Consider the following 22,276-nt stretch of genomic DNA (forward strand, 5'->3'; position numbering starts at 1 on the left):
TACAGGGGTGATAGGGGAACGGGACTTGGTGTGAGTTAATTTAGGTCAGTGAGTACAGGGGTGATAGGGGAATAGGACTTGGTGTGTGTTAATGTAGGTCAGTGAGTACAGGAGTGATAGAGGAACGGGACTTGGTGTGAGTTAATTTAGGTCAGTGAGTACAGGGGTGATAGGGAACGGGAATTGGTGTGAGTTAATGTAGGTCAGTGAGTACAGGGGTGATAGGGGAACTGGACTTGGTGTGTGTAAATGTAGGTCAGTGAGTACAGGGGTGATAGGGAACGGGAATTGGTGTGAGTTGATGTAGGTCAGTGAGTACAGTGGGGTGATAGGGGAATAGGACTTGGTGTGTGTTAATGTAGGTCAGTGAGTACAGGGGTGATAGGGGAATGGGACTTGGTGGGAGTTAATGTAGGTCAGTGAGTACAGGGGTGATAGGGGAATGGGACTTGGTGTGAGTTAATGTAGGTCAGTGAGTACAGGGGTGATAGGGGAACGGGAATTGGTGTGAGTTGATGTAGGTCAGTGAGTACAGTGGGGTGATAGGGGAATAGGACTTGGTGTGAGTTAATGTAGGTCAGTGAGTACAGGGGTGATAGGGGAATGGGACTTGGTGTGAGTTAATGTAGGTCAGTGAGTACAGGGGTGATAGGGGAACGGGAATTGGTGTGAGTTGATGTAGGTCAGTGAGTACAGTGGGGTGATAGGGGAATAGGACTTGGTGTGAGTTAATGTAGGTCAGTGAGTACAGGGGTGATAGGGGAATGGGACTTGGTGTGAGTTAATGTAGGTCAGTGAGTACAGTGGGGTGATAGGGGAACGGGACTTGGTGTGAGTTAATGTAGGTGAGTGAGTACAGGGGTGATAGGGGAACGGGAATTGGTGTGTGTTAATGTAGGTCAGTGAGTACAGGGGTGATAGGGGAATGGGACTTGGTGTGAGTTAATGTAGGTCAGTGAGTACAGTGGGGTGATAGGGGAACGGGAATTGGTGTGAGTTGATGTAGGTCAGTGAGTACAGGGGTGATAGGGGAATGGGACTTGGTGTGAGTTAATGTAGGTCAGTGAGTACAGGGGTGATAGGGGAATGGGACTTGGTGTGTGTTAATGTAGGTCAGTGAGTACAGGGGTGATAGGGGAATGGGACTTGGTGTGAGTTAATGTAGGTCAGTGAGTACAGGGGTGATAGGGGAATGGGACTTGGTGTGAGTTAATGTAGGTCAGTGAGTACAGTGGGGTGATAGGGGAATAGGACTTGGTGTGTGTTAATGTAGGTCAGTGAGTACAGGGGTGATAGGGAACGGGACTTGGTGTGTGTTAATGTAGGTCAGTGAGTACAGGGGTGATAGGGGAACGGGACTTGGTGTGAGTTAATGTAGGTCAGTGAGTACAGGGGGGTGATAGGGGAACGGGAATTGGTGTGAGTTAATGTAGGTCAGTGAGTACAGGGGGGTGATAGGGGAACGGGAATTGGTGTGAGTTAATGTAGGTCAGTGAGTACAGGGGGTGATAGGGGAACGGGAATTGGTGTGTGTTAGTGTATGTTAGTGAGTACAGGGGTGATAGGGGAACGGGAATTGGTGTGAGTTAATGTAGGTCAGTGAGTACAGGGGGTGATAGGGGAACGGGAATTGGTGTGTGTTAGTGTATGTTAGTGAGTACAGGGGTGATAGGGAAACGGGACTTGGTGTTAGTTAATGTAGGTCAGTGAGTACAGGGGGTGATAGGGGAACGGGACTTGGTGTTAGTTAATGTAGGTCAGTGAGTACAGAGGGTGATCGGGGAACGGGACTTGGTGTGAGTTAATGTAGGTCAGTGAGTACAGGGGTGATAGGGGAACGGGAATTGGTGTGAGTTAATGTAGGTCAGTGAGTACAGGGGGTGATAGGGGAACGGGAATTGGTGTTAGTTAATGTAGGTCAGTGAGTACAGAGGGTGATCGGGGAACGGGACTTGGTGTGAGTTAATGTAGGTCAGTGAGTACAGGGGTGATAGGGGAACGGGAATTGGTGTGAGTTAATGTAGGTCAGTGAGTACAGGGGTGATAGGGGAACGGGACTTGGTGTGAGTTAATGCAGGTCAGTGATTACAGGGGGTGATAGGGGAACGGGACTTGGTGTGAGTGAATGTAGGTCAGTGAGTACAGGGGTGATAGGGAACGGGACTTGGTGTGAGTTAATGCAGGTCAGTGATTACAGGGGGTGATAGGGGAACGGGACTTGGTGTGAGTTAATGTAGGTCAGTGAGTACAGGGGTGATAGGGGAACGGGACTTGGTGTGAGTTAATGTAGGTCAGTGAGTACAGAGGTGATAGAGGAATGGGACCTGGTGTGAGTTAATGTAGGTCAGTGAGTACAGGGGTGATAGGGGAACGGGACTTGGTGTGTGTAAATGTAGGTCAGTGAGTACAGGGGTGATAGGGGAACGGGACTTGGTGTAAGTTAATGTCGGGCACTGAGTGCAGGGGTGATAGGGGAACGGGACTTGGTGTAAGTTAATGTAGGGCACTGAGTACAGGGGTGATAGGGGAACGGGACTTGGTGTAAGTTAATGTAGGGCACTGAGTACAGGGGTGATAGGGGAACGGGACTTGGTGTGAGTTAATTTAGCCCTTTCCTATCCTGAGTGGCGTGAAACAGGGCTGTGTTCTCGCACCCACACTTTTTGGGATTTTCTTCTCCCTGCTGCTTTCACATGCGTTCAACTCCTCTGAAGAAGGAATTTTCCTCCGCACAAGATCAGGGGGCAGGTTGTTCAACCTTGCTCGTCTAAGAGCGAAGCTCAAAGTACGGAAAGTCCTCATCAGGGAACTCCTCTTTGCTGACGATGCTGCTTTAACATCTCACACTGAAGAGTGCCTGCAGAGTCTCATCGACAGGTTTGCGGCTGCCTGCAATGAATTTGGCCTAACCATCAGCCTCAAGAAAACAAACATCATGGGGCAGGACGTCAGAAATGCTCCATCCATCAATATTGGTGACCACACTCTGGAAGTGGTTCAAGAGTTCACCTACCTAGGCTCAACTATCACCAGTAACCTGTCTCTAGATGCAGAAATCAACAAGCACATGGGAAAGGCTTCCACTGCTATGTCCAGACTGGCCAAGAGAATGTGGGAAAATGGTGCACTGACACGGAACACAAAAGTCCGAGTGTATCAGGCCTGTGTCCTCAGTCCCTTGCTCTATGTCAGACAAGAGCGACATCTCAATTCATTCCATCTTCGCTGCCTCCAGAGAATACTTGGCATCAGGTGGCAGGACCGTATCTCCAACACAGAAGTCCTTGAGGCGGCCAACATCCCCAGCTTCTTCACACTACTGAGTCAGCGGCGCTTGAGATGACTTGGCCATGTGAGCCGCATGGAAGATGGCAGGATCCCCAAAGACACATTGTACAGCGAGCTCGCCACTGGTATCAGACCCACCGGCTGTCCATGTCTCCGCTTTAAAGACGTCTGCAAATGCGACATGAAATCCTGTGACATTGATCACAAGTCGTGGGAGTCAGTTGCCAGCGTTCGCCAGAGCTGGCGGGCAGCCATAAAGACGGGGCTAAAGTGTGGCGAGTCGAATAGACTTAGTAGTTGGCAGGAAAAAAGACAGAGGCGCAAGGGGAGAGCCAACTGTGTAACAGCCCCGACAAACAAATTTCTCTGCAGCACCTGTGGAAGAGCCTGTCACTCTAGAATTGGCCTTTATAGCCACTCCAGGCGCTGCTTCACAAACCACTGACCACCTCCAGGCGCTTACCCATTGTCTCTCGAGATAAGGAGGCCAAAGAACGTAGGTCAGTGAGTACAGTGGGTGATAGGGGAACAGGACTTGGTGTGAGTTAATGTAGGTCAGTGAGTACAGGAGTGATAGGGAACGGGACTTGGTGTGAGTTAATGTAGGTCAGTGAGTACAGGGGTGATAGGGGAACGGGACTTGGTGTTAGTTAATGTAGGTCAGTGAGTACAGGGGTGATAGGGAACGGGACTTGGTGTTAGTTAATGTAGGTCAGTGAGTACAGGGGTGATAGAAGAACGGGACTCGGTGTGAGTTAATGTAGGTCAGTGAGTACAGGGGTGATAGGGAACGGGACTCGGTGTGAGTTAATGTAGGTCAGTGAGTACAGGGTGTGATAGGGGAACGGGACTTGGTGTGTGTTAATGTAGGTCAGTGAGTACAGGGGTGATAGGGAACGGGACATGGTGTGAGTTAATGTAGGTCAGTGAATACAGGGGTGATAGGGAACGGGACTCGGTGTGAGTTAATGTAGGTCAGTGAGTACAGGGTGTGATAGGGGAACGGGACTTGGTGTGAGTTAATGTAGGTCAGTGAATACAGGGGTGATAGGGAACAGGACTCGGTGTGAGTTAATGTAGGTCAGTGAGTACAGGGGTGATAGGGAACGGGACTTGGTGTGAGTTAATGTAGGTCAGTGAATACAGGGGTGATAGGGAACGGGACTCGGTGTGAGTTAATGTAGGTCAGTGAGTACAGGGTGTGATAGGGGAACGGGACTTGGTGTGAGTTAATGTAGGTCAGTGAGTACAGGGGTGATAGGGGAATGGGACTTGGTGTGAGTTAATGTAGGTCAGTGAATACAGGGGTGATAGGGAACGGGACTCGGTGTGAGTTAATGTAGGTCAGTGAGTACAGAGGGTGATAGGGAACGGGACTTGGTGTGTGTTAATGTAGGTCAGTGAGTACAGGAGTGATAGAGGAACGGGACTTGGTGTGAGTTAATGTAGGTCAGTGAGTACAGAGGGTGATAGGGGAACGGGACTTGGTGTGAGTTAATGTAGGTCAGTGAATACAGGGGTGATAGGGAACGGGACTCGGTGTGAGTTAATGTAGGTCAGTGAGTACAGGGTGTGATAGGGGAACGGGACTTGGTGTGAGTTAATGTAGGTCAGTGAGTACAGGGGTGATAGGGGAACGGGACTTGGTGTGAGTTAATGTAGGTCTGTGAGTACAGGGGTGATAGGGGAACGGGACTTGGTGTGAGTTAATGTAGGTCAGTGAGTACAGGGGTGATAGGGAACGGGACTTGGTGTGAGTTAATGTAGGTCAGTGAGTACAGGGGTGATAGGGAACGGGACTTGGTGTGAGTTAATGTAGGTCAGTGAGTACAGGGGTGATAGGGAACAGGACTTGGTGTGAGTTAATGTAGGTCAGTGAGTACAGGGGTGATAGGGAACGGGACTTGGTGTGAGTTAATGTAGGTCAGTGAGTACAGGGGTGATAGGGAACGGGACTTGGTGTGAGTTCATGTAGGTCAGTGAGTACAGGGGTGACGGAGGAACGGGACTTGGTGTGTGTTAATGTGGTCAGTGAGCACAGGGGTGATAGGGAACGGGACTTGGTGTGTGTTAATGTAGGTCAGTGAGTACAGGGGGTGATAGGGGAACGGGACTTGGTGTGAGTTAATGTAGGTCAGTGAGTACAGGGGTGATAGGGAACGGGTCTTGGTGTGAGTTAATGTAGGTCAGTGAGTACAGGGGTGATAGGGAACGGGACTTGGTGTGAGTTAATGTAGGTCAGTGAGTACAGGGGTGATAGGGAACGGGTCTTGGTGTGAGTTAATGTAGGGAAGTGAGTACAGGGGGGTTGATCGAGAACACGACGGTGTGAGTTAATGTAGGTCAGTCATTACAGGGGGGGTGATAGGGAATGGGACTTGGTGTGTGTTAATGTAGGTCAGTGAGTACAGGGGTGATAGGGAACGGGACTTGGTGTGTGTTAATGTAGGTCAGTGAGTACAGGAGTGATAGGGAACGGGACTTGGTGTGTGTTAATGTAGGTCAGTGAGTACAGGGGGTGATAGGGAACGGGACTTGGTGTTAGTTAATGTAGGTCAGTGAGTACAGGGGTGATAGGGAACGGGACTTGGTGTTAGTTAATGTAGGTCAGTGAGTACAGAGGGTGATAGGGAACGGGACTTGGTGTTAGTTAATGTAGGTCAGTGAGTACAGGGGTGAAAGAGGAACGGGACTTGGTGTGAGTTAATGTAGGTCAGTGAGTACAGGGGGTGATAGGGGAACGGGACTTGGTGTTAGTTAATGTAGGTCAGTGAGTACAGGGGTGATAGGGAACGGGACTTGGTGTTAGTTAATGTAGGTCAGTGAGTACAGAGGGTGATAGGGAACGGGACTTGGTGTTAGTTAATGTAGGTCAGTGAGTACAGGGGTGATAGGGAACGGGACTTGGTGTTAGTTAATGTAGGTCAGTGAGTACAGGGGGTGATAGGGAACGGGACTTGGTGTTAGTTAATGTAGGTCAGTGAATACTGGGGGTGATAGGGGAACGGGACTTGGTGTGTGTTAATGTAGGTCAGTGAGTACAGGGGGTGATAGGGGAACGGGACTTGGTGTGTGTTAATGTAGGTCAGTGAGTACAGGGGGTGATAGGGAACGGGACTTGGTGTTAGTTAATGTCGGTCAGTGAGCACAGGGGGTGATGGATAGATGGATAATATGAATTGGAGATCAGCAACATAATGGGGCTGATACTGAACAGGGGAGACGGTGGTGTCAAGGTAATGTCACTGAGCTCATAATCCAGAGGCCCAGGCTAATGGCCTGGGGACACTGGTTCAAATCCCACTGCGGCAGCTGGTGGAATTTAAGTTCAACTGATTAATAAATTCAGTTGATTAATAAATACAAATCTGGAATTGAAAGCTAGTCTAGTGGTGACCATGAAACCACCGTCGATTGTAAAAATGCATCTGGTTCACTGATATCCTTTAGGGATGGAAATCTGCTGTCCTTACCTGGTCTGGCCTACATGTCACTCCAGACCCAGAGTAATGTGGCTGACTCTTAACTGCCCTCTGAAATGGCCTAGCAAACCACTCAGTTCAAGGGCAATTAGGGATGGGCAACAAATGTTGGCTTGGTCAGTGATGCCCTCATCCCATGAAATTAAAAAGAAACGCCCCAGTGGGACGGCAAGGGGCAAAGTGGTGCCTCGGGAGAGCTGGATGTGTGGGTCGCTCAGATCACTTCCTACTCTGAACACAACTGGAAGCAGCTCAGAGAGTGAGATTAGCAAAATTAAAAGCTACCTGATGTTTGTCAGCTTTGTGTTTATGTCTGTCACTCACTGCCTTAACCACAAGCTCTCTCTGCACAAGACCTCCTAGCCCAGTAGGTGGGTGCACAAGAGGCAGCGTCTTCTCTACAATATCTTTGTACCAAGGGTGGAAGATGGACGTTTCTCTCTATCTCACGTCAAATACACAGGGCTCTGAGAGGCCTCACCAAACACTCTCCAGATATGGTCTTCAGCTGACTCGCCTCACTTTCTGAAAGTGAGACAAAGTTTTCCTGCTCTCGCTGGACTGGGGACCGGAAGTGGGGACCCTAAACCAGGGAGGACTGGAGTCCCTTACACACAACAAATAATGTCAATCATGGGCACTGTTCCACAGCACCCTGCAATTTACACAGCAATCCTGCAGAGAAACACTGCCCTTTCCTCTCAGCCCACAAAGGCCAAGTGAGTCTCTCTTGTTGGGCAGGGGCTATAACCACTGTCCTCAGTAAAGGATCAGAGAGACTGGGGAAAGAAATCATCTGTCATTTACTCCAGCAACAATCAGAGGCAGCTTCAATCTCCACACACTCCTCGATCCAGTGAGGGGGGCAGTGGGACCAGAGAGGGGGTGGGACAGGGGGCAATGGGACTAGAGAAGGGGGTGGGACAGGAGAAGGGCCTGGGACCTAATATTAACTGGAATAGTCTTAGTGCTAAAGGCTTAAAGGGGGCAGAATTCTTAAAATGCATACAGGAGAGCTTTTTGAGCCAGTACGTAGAAAGTCCTACAAGAGAAGGGGCGGTACTGGACCTAATCCTCGGGAATGAAGCCGGACAAGTGGTAGAAGTGTCAGTGGGGGAGCATTACGGGGATAGTGACCATAACTCTGTAAGATTTAAGGTAGTTATGGAAAAGGACAAAGATGGACCGGAAATAAAGGTACTGAATTGGGGGAAGGCCGATTTCAATGTGATAAAACAGAATCTGGCCAAAGTGAACTGGGAGCAGCTACTTGTAGAAAAGTCTACATCAGACCAGTGGGAGTTATTCAAAGAGGAAATAGTGAGAGTTCAGGGCCAACATGTACCCATTAAGGTGAAGGGTAGGACAAACAAGTCCAGGGAACCCTGGATGTAGAGGGATATAGAGGATTGGATCAGGAAAAAAAGGAGGCTTATGGTAGATTCAGAGTGCTGAAAACAGTGGAGGCACTAGAGGAGTATAGAAAATGTAGGGGAATACTTAAAAAAGTAATTAGGAGAGCGAAGAGGGGGCATGAAAAAACACTGGTGGGCAAGATAAAGGAAAATCCCAAGGCATTTTATAAGTATATTAAGGGCAAGAAGATAACTAGGGAAAGAGTAGGGCCCATTAGGGACCAAAGTGGCAATCTGTGTGTGGAGCCGGAGGACGTAGTTGTATTCTTAAATGATTACTTTTCATCTGTGTTCACTATGGAGAAGGACAATGTAGGTGTAGCGATCAGGGAGGGGGATTGTGATATACTTGAACATATTAGCATTGAAAGGGAGGAAGTATTAGATGTTATAGCAGGCTTAGAAGTGGATAAATCCCCAGGCCCAGGTGAGATGTATCCCAGGCTGTTATGTGAGGCAAGGGAGGAGATAGCAGGGGCTCTGACACAAATTTTCAAATCCTCTCTGGCTACAGGAGAGGTACCAGAGGATTGGAGGACGGCGAATGTGGTACCATTATTCAAGAAGGGTAGCAGGGATAAACCAGGTAATTACAGGCCGCTGAGTCTAACATCAGTGGTTGGGAAAATATTGGAAAATAATTCTGAGGGACAGGATTAATCTCCACTTGGAGAGGCAGGGATTAATCAGGGATAGTCAGCATGGCTTTGTCAGGGAGAGATCGTGTCTAACTAACTTGATTGAATTTTTCGAGGAGGTGACTATATGTGTCAATGAGGGTAAAGCAGTTGGTGTAGTCTACATGGACTTCAGTAAGGCTTTTGATAAGGTCCCGCATGGGAGATTGGTTAAGAAGGTAACAGCCCATGGGATCCAGGGCAATTTGGCAAATTGGATCCAAAATTGGCTTAGTGGCAGGAGGCAGATGGTGATGGTCGAGGGTTGTTTTTGCGAGTGGAAGCCTGTGATCAGTGGTGTACCGCAGGGATCAGTGCTGTGACCATTGCTGTTTGTCGTGTACATTAATGATTTAGACGTGAATATAGGAGGTATGATCAGTAAGTTCGCAGATGACACAAAAATTGGTGGTGTCGTAAACAGTGAGGAGGAAAGACTTAGATTACAGGATGATACAGATGGGCTGGTAAGATGGGCAGAGCAGTGGCAAATGGCATTTAATCCTGAGGAGTGTGAGGTGATGCATTTTGGGAGGACTAACAAGGAAAGGGAATATGCAATGGATGGTACGACCCTAGGAGGTACAGAAGGACCTTGGTGTACTTGTCCATAGATCACTGAAGGCAGCAGCACAGGTAGATAAGGTGGTTAGGAAGGCATACGGGATACTTGCTTTTATTAGCTGAGGCATAGAATATAAGAGCAGGGAGGTTATGATGGAGCTGTATAAAACGCGAGTTAGGCCACAGCTGGAGTACTGTGTACAGTTCTGGTCACCACACTATAGGAAGGATGTGATTGCACTGGAGAGGGTGCAGAGGAGATTCACCAGGATGTTGCCTGGGCTGGAGCATTTCAGCTATGAAGAGAGACTGAAAAGGCGAGGGTTGTTTTCCTTAGAGCAGAGAAGGGTGAGGGGGGACCTGTTTGAGGTGTACAAGATTATGAGGGGCATTGATAGGGTAGATAGGAAGAGACTTTTTCCCTTAGCGGAGGGGTCAACATCCTGGGGGCATAGTTTTAAGGTAAGGGGCAGGAGGTTTAGTGGGGATTTGAGGAAATTTTTTTTCACCCAGAGGGTGGTTGGAATCTGGAACACACTGCCTGAAGAGGTGGTAGAGGCAGGAACCCTCACAACATTTAACAGGTATTTAGATGAGCACTTGAAATGTCATAGCATACAAGGTACAGGCCAAGTGCTGGAAAATGGGATTCGAATAGTTAGGTGCTTGATGGCCGGCACAGACACGATGGACTGAAGGGCCTGTTTCTATGCTGTATAACTCTATGACTGTATGACTAAGGGGGTGGGGCAGGGGCTAGTGGACTGGAGAAGGGGAGGGAAAGAGGTGAACGGGATTAGGATCTTGGGCTGTACAGAAAAGGAAGCATTCTGGTTATCCCATTCCCACCCCAGGTCAGTGTCCTGTCCTCCAACCCTGCAACACTCATGCCCCACTCCAGGATGGCAAGGGCTACTTACGGAGGTGATTAGGAAGAGTGTACGTTCCATCTTCCATGCGTCTGACCTCGGAAACAGTCCCGTGCACGGAGCTAGTGAATGGTTGCATGGGGCTAACAGGGGGCGTGTAGGCGTTTCTCTCCTGCTGTAGAAATCAAATGTAACCTTGTCAGTGACTCATGGCAACAGGGACTCTTCCCCTCCCTTTCTTCCCACACCCGTATCTCCCTTCATATCCCAAACCCACTGTCAGTACTGGTGGGTACAGACCTGTCACTGTAACACTCCCAGGACAGGTACAGCACGGGGTTGGCTGGGAAATTTGGAGCACTTCCTGGGTGCGATTAGTCAAACCAGCTGCACCTGAGCAGTCTGTGGGAGCTGGAACTGGAGAGGAGACAGCAGAGTGGAGAAGGCTGCATTTAAAAAAAAGAAAAAAAGAAAAAAACAGTAAAAAGAAAAAAAAACGGAGTTAGATACAGAGTAAAGCTCCCTCGACACTGTCCCCATCAAACACTCCCAGGATAGGTACAGCACTGGGATTGGCTGGTCAATTTGGAGCACTTCCTGCCAGCAATCAGGGGGAGCAGCTGCACCTGTGTTGCAGCAATTGCAGAGTGGAGAGTGGAGACTGCAGCAACTGGAGAAAGGTGAATACAGAGTGGAGGGAAACCATCAAGGAAAGCTGCAATTTTTCTGGAGAGGTGGGTGTCAGGGCACCTGAAAGACTATTAAGTTTAAACTGTTTGGGGGAGGGAGAAGAGGCCTGAAGACTCAGGGGTGGGGCAGCCAAATCCAGTAGGGGCCCCTGTATTTGTATTGGAGCTTGCACACAGGGAGCTCCCTCCCCACCCCAACTGCCTGCTCGGGACAGCTGGAGTTGCCCGGGTGAAGACTGTCTTGTTAAAATCAGAAGAGAAGAGTACCGGGCGGCTCCAGCCGTCCCGGGCGAAGAAGCCTCCCCCAACTGGAAGACAACAAACAAGTTTGGACTAATTGTGATAAAGGTGCTCCAACTGGCAGTTGGAACAAACATCCTTTTCAGCCTTTCTCTCCCTTCCTCCACTCAGTCGCCTCAATCACCTATCCTCCCCTTTTCCTTTACCATCCTACGCCATCCTCCTCTACTCCCACTCCACCTTGTTTAAAGTTTGCTTTTTTTTTAAAATTGTGTAAATTTGTTTTGTTTCTTGGGGGTGGACATAGCTCTTAGACCCCATGGCAAGCCCCTCTTCGCCGGTGGCGGGGCCTTCCCGTTCATATGCTGCTGCGGCTGCTGCAGCTGCACCTGTTGCCCCGTCACCGTTTGCTTTATTAACATCGAAGCATGGGGTCAAGAGCTACGTCCACCCGAACATGACTATCGAGGCATGCGTGAAAGCAATGGCCGAGGTTGTCGGCCCTTCGGCCATTGTTGCAGCCTCTAAAATGTACGGGAAGGCAGTGTTTTTCCTGAAGACCGAGCGGGCGGTGTCCCTGGCTCTAAGCAAGGGGCTCACCGTGGGCGGGACCTTTCTGCCAGTGGACCCCCTGGAGGCCACTGCGCAAAGGCTCATTTTATCCAATGTCCCACCCTTCATCCCTGGTGAGCTCCTCCTTCCCCACCTGCACCATCTGGGGGAGGTAAAGACGGGGCTCACCCCAGTCCCGCTCGGTCTTCGGGAGAACAGCCTCCGACACGTGTACTCCTTCCGCCGCCAGTTATCCATGCAGCTGGCGCGGGAGGAGGTGACAGAGGGCCACTTCAATGTAGAATTCCAGGGGACGGCCTACCGCGTCTTCTGGACCTTGGACGGGGTGCGGTGCCATGTCTGTAAGGGGGTGGGGCATGTTCGTAAGAACTGCCCCAACCTCCCGGCTGTCAACTCCAACTCAGCGGCCCAGGGTGGCGACACTGCACCTCCTCCCACCCCCACTACACCACCACCAGATACCATTCAGTCGGTACCGGAGGCTGTGGTTTTCACGGCCTCCGGCAGGGAGGGGGGTGACCGTCCAAGTGGAAGGAAGGCGCGGAGGAGAAATAAACATCGAGAGGCGCGTCCCCTGGATATCGTGACACTACCCGAGCCTGAGCTCAGCCCAAGGCCCGATCTCGGGAAGTCAACTTGCCCCAGGGCTGGGCTCAGGCCCAGGGTGAATGAAAAAAAGGAGAGTGTGGAAGTGGATGATATGGAGGTCTCTGAGCCTCCGCACACAACTGGGAAAAAGAGGAGAAGGCACCCCTCCACAGAGGTAACAAGGGGCCCTGAGGCGCAGGGCCCATCTGTTGGAGGGGAACTGTCTCCTGTTTCGGGTCCCCAGGTTTCCCCAACCGCCACCACCAAGGATGCAAAGTCCGGGCAGGTGCTCCCTATTCCTCAGGATGGAGGGGAGGGGATGGCCCCGGTACATGAGGCCCCTCCTGAAGGAGTAAGTGGGGCCCTGCTTGTGGTGGGGGAGCCTGGGGAAGCCACCCATTCTGCCACTGCTACTGGGTCGGGTGTCCTGAATGAAGGGGAGGGCGAGGACCCAGAGGGTCGGGCCTCCCAGCCGGAGTCCACCACCAACCAGGAGACACCCGACCCAGTTATAACTGAGAATGCTGCCCCATCTGCTGGGCCTGTGGGTGCTGGCGGAGCGGGAGATAGCCTCCTCCCTCCGCTTCCAGTCTCGGCTCCGGCTGGTTTCCCGGAGTCGGGAACTTCTGTCTCCCCTGGACCACTCATTGCCCTGGGGACGGAGGTGGAGGGGGGTCCTGAACCGCTGGTGCCTACAGGCTCCAGTTTCACAGTAGAACCCAGAGAGGACTCCTCCGCCATCGATCCTGGGGGTGGGATCGTGACGGAGGCGGGACCAGCTGGCGCGGCCGGGACGTCTGCCCCACAGTGTGTGGTAGATGTGTCGGCCGCTGGCGGTGACGACCCGGAGGAGGATGGGGATTCGGTGCGGGGCACGGAGGATGATCTTGATTCCATCGCCAGTGAGGTGGTGGAGTCCCTCGTGCCTCCCACCGAATCTCCTCTCATCCCCACGGCGGAACTCCGGGATTTCCTCGCGGCTTGCAGGGGTTGCCGCAATAAAGTTCAGCTGGCCCTCGACCGTTGGTCGAATCTGGCGCTGATCATACAGTCCGTCCGTGCCGCCCTTAAGATAGCGGGCAAGCGCGCGGACGTGAAACTGGTTGAGAGGCGCCGTTTTAATGTGTTCCTCAATGGGTTGCTGGGGGAGTGGAGGGCCAGGTGCACTTCCACTCCCTCCTCACAGTGAGCTGTTGGTGACGGGTTTTAAGTACCTTTGACATGAAGATAACCATAGCCAGCCTCAACATCAACGGCAGCAGAGGGGCTCACCGCAGATTTCACAATCTCTCAGTCCTTAGGGAAGGGAGATACGCGGTGAGCTTTCTGCAGGAAACCCACACCGTTCCGGGAGACGAAGCCACCTGGCTCCTGGAGTGGCAGGGTGGGGTCTACATGAGTCACCTCACCCCTATTTCTAGTGGGGTGGCTATCTTGTTAGCCCCGACTTTTCAGCCGGAGATCTTGGGGGTCAAGGATCTAGTGCCGGGCCGCTTGCTCCACCTCGCCGTTCGCCTGAGTAGCGTGCCGCTCCACTTTGTGAACGTGTACGCGCCCAGGCCAGGCGCGTTGCAAACGCGCTTCTTTGAAGAAGTGTCCGCTCTCTTGAGCTCCATCGATAGCGGCGAGTGCATCATCCTCGGGGGGGATTTTAACTGCACCCTCGAGGTGGGGGATCGCTCCGGTCCCCAGCGCGGCCAAGCGTCGGTGGAGAAGTTGAGGGGACTGATCAGCTCCCTTAACTTGGTGGACGTCTGGCGGAATCTCCATCCTGACTCCAGCGCCTTCACGTGGAGGTCTGGAGGAGGGGGGGTCGCGAATCGACCGCCTCTACATTTCGCAGGCGTACGTCTCCCGCGTTTCGGCGGCCTCCATGCGGCTGGTGCCGTGCTCGGAACACCGCCTGGTGTGGGCGGAGTTCACTCCGCTCCGCACGCGGGCGGGGTCCGCGTACTGGCACTTTAACAACCGGCTGCTGGAGGACGTGCGATTTCGGGACTCGTTCTGTCGATTCTGGGCCGACTGGAGAAGGAAGCAGGGGGGCTTCCCCTCCTTGAGGCTATGGTGGGATGTGGGCAAGACTCACATCCGCGTCTTCTGTCAGGAGTACGCGAAGGGCTCGACCAAGAGGCGGGAAGCCGAGATCGGGCGCCTTGAGAGGGAGGTGCTCGACTTGGAGTCCCGCCTCGGTCATGCCGTCGTGGACCCGGCTCTGTGGCAGGCGTACAAAGAGAAGGGCGCGCTGAGGGACCTGCAGCTCATAGGGTCCCGAGGCGCGTACGTGAGGTCGCGGATCCAGATCCTGGAAGATTTGGACCGCGCCTCTCCCTTCTTCTACTCGCTGGAAAAATGGCGGGGTGTCCGTAAGCAGCTCGTCGAGCTGCTGGCCGACGACGGATCCTCCATCACGGATCCGGAGGGAATGGGCCTCCTGGTCCGGACTTAATACAGTGCGTTGTTCTCTCCGGATCCGTCCAGCGAGGATGCGCGCAGAGTTTTGTGGGAGGACCTGCCGCAGGTCAGCCCGGAGGGCGCCGAAGGATTGGAGGCTCCGCTCACGTTGGCGGAGCTGACTGGCGCCCTCCACCAGCTCTCGAGGGGCAAATCCCCAGGGCTGGATGGGTTGACCGTGGAGTTCCTCAGGGCGTTCTGGGACGTCCTGGGGGACGATTACGCGCGGGTCCTGGGGGAAAGCCTGGCGACCGGGGAGATGCCCCTCTCGTGGCGCAGGGCGGTCATCGTCCTGCTGCCGAAGAGGGGCGATCTCCGCCTGCTTAAAAACTGGCGTCCGGTCTCCCTCCTCAGCATAGATTATAAGATCTTTGCCCGGGCTATGTCTACCCACCTGGGCTCCTTGCTGGCCCACATGATCCACCCCGACCAGTCCTGCACGGTCCCGGGCCGGTCCATCCAGGACAACATCCACCTGGTCCGGGACCTGATCCATCTTTCCCAGAGGACTGGTCAGTCGGTCGCCTTTCTCTCCCTCGATCAGGAGAAGGCGTTCGACAGGGTGGATCACGATTACCTTTTCGGGACTCTGCGCGCTTTCGGACTCGGGCCGCATTTCGTGGCCCGGGTCCGAATTTTATACGCCGCCGCAGAGTGTCTAGTCAAAGTTAACGGGTCCTTGACGGCGCCCCTTCGATTTGGGAGTGGAGTGCGTCAGGGGTGCCCCATGTCCGGCCAATTGTATACCATCTGCGTGGAGCCCTTCCTGTGCCTGCTTCGCAGGAGGTTGACGGGATTGGCTCTGCGCGAGCCGGCCATGCGGGTCGTCCTCTCGGCTTACGCCGCCGACGTGCTCCTCGCAATCACAGATCCCGTTGACTTGCGGAGGATGCGCGACTGCCAGCAGACCTTTTCTGCCGCGTCCTCCGCGAGGATCAATTGGGAGAAATGTTCCGGACTCCTGGTTGGTCAGTGGCGGGTGGACTCCCTGCCGGAGGAGATGACACCTTTTGCGTGGAGCACCACGCACCTCCTCTATCTGGGAGTCCACCTTAGCCCCGCTGAGGAAGCCTGGCCGGCAAACTGGCAGGAGTTGGAGGCGAAAGTCACCGCTCGGCTGGGGCGCTGGACAGGACTGCTCCGAGTGCTTTCCTACAGGGGCCGAGCGTTGGTCATAAACCAACTGGTGGCCTCCATGCTGTGGTACCGGTTGGTCACTTTGGCCCCGCCCCCTGTATTTGCCAGCAAGATCCAGAAGAAACTCGTCGATTTCTTCTGGGGCAAGAGGAAACACTGGGTCTCTGCCGCGGTCCTGAGTCTCCCGATCGAGGAGGGCGGTCAGTCGCTGGTGTGCGTCCGCACCCAGGCTGCGACTCTCCGCCTTCGGACCCTGCAGAGATATCTGTACGTCGAGCGTCCTCCCAGATGGTGTGCGCTGGCGACGTATTTTTTCCGCCAGTGTCACTGCCTTCAAGACGACACGCAGCTCCCGGTGGAGTCCGTTAGCCGCGCCTCTCTGAGGGAGTTGCCTGTCTTTTACCGGGATCTTTTCCGAGTCTGGAACATGGTCGCCTCCAGTCAGGGCGCTCCCCCGCCGGCGGAGGAGAGCGCCTCGGCTGTCCGGGCGGCCGAATCCGGGGACGGTCCGGCGGGCGGAGGAGTAGCCGAAACCCCCGGGACGCCCCTCACTGCGGGTGGCGAGGGGGCTCGGGAGTGCGGAGCGATCCCGGCCGAGCTGACCCCCGCTCGGCCGGAACTGCTCATCGGACCCAGGCCCCGAAACCCTCCTCGGGAGCCGGTCCCGCACAACCCGAGCCGCCTCTCGGAAATGCCCTCCGTGCCATTCCAATCGGCGCGGAGGGGTTTCCTGTACGGGCTGCTCCTGCACACTCTCCACTTCCTCGCCCTCGTCAGCCGGCACGACACGCCCTGGCGGTCCGCGTTGCCGTCTGGCGGCGAGGGGAAACCCCGATGGAGGTCTCTCTACGCGGGAGTCTTCCCCCTTTACATCGGGGACCTGGGGTGGAGGGTGCTGCACAGAGCAGTCCCATGCAATAGGCTTTTAAGCAGGTTCACGGACTCCCAGGCCAGCTGTACTTTCTGCGGCCTGGACGAGTCCGTGTTCCACATTTATACGGAGTGTGCGAGGTTGCAGCCCCTATTTGAGTATCTGAAGGGGCTGCTCCTCAAATTCTGGCTGCACTTCAGTCCCACGCTCCTGATCTTTGGGCACCCGGTGCGGAGGGGCTTGGGCGGAGAGGAGGATCTCCTCGTCGGTCTGCTCCTGGGCCTGGCCAAGGTGGCAATTCACAGGTCCAGGTTGCGGGCCGTCGGGGGGTCCGTCCTCCCCGATTGCCTGCCCCTCTTCCGCGGTTACGTTCGCGCCCGGGTGTCCCTGGAAAAGGAGCATGCGGTGTCCGCCGGTACGCTTGAGGTCTTCCGCGACCGGTGGGCACCGCAGGGACTGGAGTGCATTGTCGACGCCGAGAATGGCATTTTAATTTGAGTTTTTTTGTTTATTTATCTGGTTTTAATAAAGTTATTTTAAAAATATAAGTGTGTATAAAGGGGGCCTGAGGAATAAAGGCCCTATCGACATAAAAAGAAAAAAAAAAATGGGGTTAGATACAGAGTAAAGCTCCCTCTATACTGTCCCCATCAAACACTCCCAGGACAGGTACAGCATGGGGATTGGCTGGTCAATTTGGAGCACTTCCTGTCTGCAATCAGGGGGAGCAGCTGCACCTGTGTTGCTGCAACTGGAGAGGAGAGAGGAGACTGGAGTTACTGCAGAGAGGTGACTATAGAGTGGAGACAGCTGTATTTACATGGAACTGTTGCACTTTTTCAAGACTAAGAAGACCTGAGAGTCATTTTGGAGAGGTGGGTGTTGGAGCACCAGAGAACTGTTGGTTGTTTGGACTGTTGGGGGAGGGAGAAGGCACTGGAAGATCCAGGGGTGGGGCTGCCAAATTCTATAGGGAGCCCCTGTACTTGCTCTTGTTTATCTGCCATCCTGCACAAAAGGGGCTCCCTCCCCACCCCCAACTGTGTGGCTCAGGACGGCTGGAGCTGCCTGGCTGAAGAGTGGACTGTCGACTCTGCAGGAAGGTGCTCCAACCACCAATTGAAGTGTAACATCCTTGCAGCTGTTCTCTCTCTTCCATCACTCGGCCACCGATCCTCTCCTCTCCTTGTCCTTTTCAGCCCTATCCTCCTCTATTCCCATTCCCCCCTCCCCCATCATATTTATTGTGTTAAAGAAAACTGTTGTGTGCTTTGTTTCTTGGGGGTGGGCGTAGCTCTGCGACCACATGGCAAGCCCCTCTTCGCCGGTGGCGGGGTCTTCCCGCACATATGCTGCTGCAGCTGCACCTATTGCCCCATCATCGTTTGCATTAATAACATCTAAGCATGGAGTCAAGAGCTACGTCCACCCGAACATGACAATAGAGGCATGTGTGAAAGCAATGGCTGAGGTTGTCGGCCCTTCAGCCATTGTTGCAGCCTCTAAAATGTACGGGAAGGCAGTGTTATTCCTGAAGACCGAGCGGGCGGTGTCCCTGGCTCTGAGCAAGGGGCTCACCGTGGGCGGGACCTTTCTGCCAGTGGTCCCCCTGGAGGCCACTGCGCAAAGGGTCATTTTATCCAATGTCCCGCCCTTCATTCCTGGTGAGCTCCTCCTTCCCCACCTGCACCATCTGGGGGAGGAAAAGACGGGGCTCACCCCAGTCCCGCTCGGTCTTCGGGAGAACTGCCTCCGACATGTGTACTCCTTCCGCCGCCAGTTATTCATGCAGCTGGCGCGGGAGGAGGTTACAGAGGGTCACTTTAATGTTGAGTTCCAGGGGACGGCCTACCGCGTCTTCTGGACCTTGGATGGGCTGCGGTGCCATGTCTGTAAGGGGGTGGGGCATGTTCGTAAGAACTGCCCCAACCTCCCGGCTGCCAACTCCAACTCGGCGGCCCAGGGTGGCGCCGCTGCACCTCCTCCCACCCCCCCCTACACCTCCACCAGATACCATTTAGTCGATACCGGAGGCTGTGGTTTTCACGGCCTCCGGCAGGGAGGGGCGTGACCGTCCAAGTGGAAGGAAGGCGCGGAGGAGGAATAAACATCAAGAGGCGCGTCCCCTGGACACCGTAACACTACACGAGTCTGAGCTCAGCGAAAAGCCCAATCTCGGGGAGTCAACTTGCCCCAGGGCTGGGCTCAGGCCCAGGGTGAATAAGAAAAAAGAGAGTGCGGAGGCGGAGGCCTCTGATGACATGGAGGTCTCTGAGCCTCTGCGCCCTGGTGGGAAAAAGAGGAGAAGGCACCCCTCCACAGAGGTAATTAGGGGCCCTGGGGTGCAGGGCCCATCTGTTGGAGGGGAGCTGTCTCCTGTCTCAGGTCCCCAGGTTTCCCCTACCGCTACCACCAAGGCTACAAAGTCCGGGCAGGAGCTCCCTATTCCTCAGGATGGAGGGGAGGGGAAGGCCCCGGTACATGAGGCCCCTCCTGAAGGAGTAAGTGGGGCCCTGCTTGTGGTGGGGGAGCCTGGGGACTCCGCCCATTCTGCCACTGCTACTGGGTCGGGTGCCCTGAGTGAAGGGGAGGGCGAGGCCCCAGAGGGCCGGCCCTCCCAGCCGGAGTCCACCACCAACCAAGAGACACCCGAACCGGTTATAACCGAGAATGCTGCCCCATCTGCTGGGCCTGTGGGTGCTGGCGGAGCGGGAGATGGCCTCCTCTCTCCGCCTCCAGTCTGGGCTCCGGCTGGTTTTCCGGAGTCGGGAACTTCTGTCTCCCCTGGACCACTCATTGGCTTGGGGACGGAGGTGGAGGGGGGTCCTGAACCGCTGGTGCCTACAGGCTCCAGTTTCACAATAGAACCCAGAGAGGACTCCTCCGCCATCGATCCTGGGGGTGGGATCGTGACAGAGGCGGGACCAGCTGGCGCGGCCGGGACGTCCGCCCCACAGTGTGCGGTGGGCGTGTCGGCCGCTGGCGGTGAGGACCCGGAGGAGGATGGGGATTCGGTGGGGGGCACGGAGGATGATCTTGATTCCATCGCCAGTGAGGTGGTGGAGTCCCTCGTGCCTCCCACCGAATCTCCTCTCATCCCCACGGCGGAACTCCGGGATTTCCTCGCGGTTTGCAGGGGCTGCCGCAATAAAGTTCAGCTGGCTCTCGACCGCTGGTCGAATCTGGCGCTGATCATCCAGTCCGTCTGTGCTGCCCTGAAGATAACGGGCAAGCGCGCGGGCGTGAAACTGGTTGAGAGACACCGTTTTAATGTGTTCCTCAATGGGTTGCTGGGGGACTTCCACTCCCTCCTCACAGTGAGCTGTTGGTGACGGGTTTTAAGTACCTTTGACATGAAGATAACCATAGCCAGCCTCAACGTCAACGGCAGCAGGGGGTCTCACCGCAGATTTCACAATCTCTCAGTCCTTAGGGAAGGGAGATACGCGGTGAGCTTTCTGCAGGAAACCCACACCGTTCCGGGAGACAAAGCCACCTGACTCCTGGAGTGGCAGGGTGGGGTCGACATGAGTCACCTCACCCCTATTTCTAGTGGGGTGGCTATCTTGTTGGCCCCGACTTTTCAGCCGGAGATCTTGGGGGTCAAGGAGCTAGTGCCGGGCCGCTTGCTCCACCTCGCCGTTCGCCTGGGTAGCGTGCCGCTCCACTTTATGAACGTGTACGCACCCAGACCTGGCGCGTTGCAAGCACGTTTGTTTGAAGAAGTGTCCGCTCTCTTGAGCTCCATCGATAGCGGCGAGTGCATCATCCTCGGGGGGGTGGATTTTAACTGCACCCTCGAGGTGGGGGATCGCTCCGGTCCCCAGCACGGCCAAGCGTCGGTGGAGAAGTTGAGGGGACTGATCAGCTCCCTTAACTTGGTGGACGTCTGGCGGAATCTCCATCCCGACTCCAGCGCCTTCACGTGGAGGTCTGGAGGAGGAGGGTCGCGAATCGACCGCCTCTACATTTCGCAGGCGTACGCCTCCCGCGTTTCGGCGGCCTCCATGCGGCTGGTGCCGTGCTCGGACCACCGCCTGGTGTGGGCGGAGTTCACTCCGCTCCACACGCAGGCGGGGTCCGCGTACTGGCACTTTAACAACCGGCTGCTGGAGGACGAGCGATTTCGGGACTCGTTCTGTCGATTCTGGGCCGACTGGAGAAGGAAGCAGGGGGGCTTCCCCTCCTTGAGGCTATGGTGGGATGTGGGCAAGACTCACATCCGCGTCTTCTGACAGGAGTACGCGAAGGGGTCGACCAAGAGGCGGGAAGCCGAGATCGGGCGCCTTGAGAGGGAGGTGCTCGACTTGGAGTCCCGCCTCGGTCATGCCGTCGTGGACCCGGCTCTGTGGCAGGCATACAAAGAGAAGGGCGCGCTGAGGGACCTGCAGCTCATAGGGTCCCGAGGCGCGTACGTGAGGTCGCGGATCCAGATCCTGGAAGATTTGGACCGCGCCTCACCCTTCTTCTACTCGCTGGGAAAATGGCGGGGGGTCCGTACGCAGCCCGTCGAGCTGCTGGCCGACGACGGATCCTCCATCACGGATCCGGAGGAAATGGGCCTCCTGGTCCGTACTTATTACAGTGCGTTGTTCTCTCCGGATCCGTCCAGCGAGGATGCGCGCAGAGTTTTGTGGGAGGACCTGCCGCAGGTCAGCCCGGAGGGCGCCGAAGGATTAGAGGCTCCGCTCACGTTGGCGGAGCTGACCGGCGCCCTCCACCAGCTCTCAAGGGGCAAATCCCCAGGGCTGGATGGGTTGACCGTGGAGTTCCTCAGGGCGTTCTGGGACGTCCTGGGGGACGATTACACGCAGGTCCTGGGGGAAAGCCTGGCGACCGGGGAGATGCCCCTCTTGTGGCGCAGGGCGGTCATCTTAAAAACTGGCATCCGGTCTCCCTCCTCAGCACGGATTATAAGATCTTTGCCCGGGCTATGTCTACCCGCCTGGGCTCCGTGCTGGCCCACATGATCCACCCCGACCAGTCCTACACGGTCCCGGGCCGGTCCATCCAGGACAACATCCACCTGGTCCGGGACCTGATCCATCTTTCCCAGAGGACTGGTCAGTCGGTCGCCTTTCTCTCCCTCGATCAGGAGAAGGCGTTCGACAGGGTGGATCACGATTACCTTTTCGGGACTCTGCGCGCTTTCGGACTCGGGCCGCATTTCGTGGCCCGGGTCCGACTTTTATACGCCGCCGCAGAGTGTCTAGTCAAAGTTAACGGGTCCTTGACGGCGCCCCTTCGATTTGGGAGAGGAGTGCGTCGGGGTGCCCCATGTCCGGCCAATTGTATACCATCTGCGTGGAGCCCTTCCTGTGCCTGCTTCGCAGGAGGTTGACGGGATTGACTCTGCGCGAGCCGGCCATGCGGGTCGTCCTCTCGGCTTACGCCGACGACGTGCTCCTCGCAATCACAGATCCCGTTGACTT

General features: G+C 54.9%; 1 protein-coding gene across 7 annotated transcripts in view; it reads right to left on the reverse strand.

Moving 5' to 3' along the window:
• Positions 1-22,276, reverse strand: part of LOC137379761 (transcription factor ETV6-like) — a 209,132-nt gene that overhangs the window by 175,034 nt on the left and 11,822 nt on the right. For 2 of the 7 annotated variants that reach the window (XM_068051104.1, XM_068051101.1), the window contains 2 exons: positions 10,596-10,741; positions 10,347-10,470 (listed from right to left, as the gene is read on the reverse strand). In XM_068051104.1, the coding sequence (XP_067907205.1) occupies positions 10,347-10,434 (88 nt within the window). In that variant the 5' untranslated portion in view covers positions 10,435-10,470; positions 10,596-10,741. The remainder of the gene's footprint in view (positions 1-10,346; positions 10,471-10,595; positions 10,742-22,276) is intronic. The other 5 variants (XM_068051099.1, XM_068051103.1, XM_068051098.1 and 2 more) reach the window with 3 other exon arrangements.

Source organism: Heterodontus francisci, chromosome 18, assembly GCF_036365525.1.
Source record: "Heterodontus francisci isolate sHetFra1 chromosome 18, sHetFra1.hap1, whole genome shotgun sequence".
NCBI lineage: Eukaryota > Metazoa > Chordata > Chondrichthyes > Heterodontiformes > Heterodontidae > Heterodontus > Heterodontus francisci.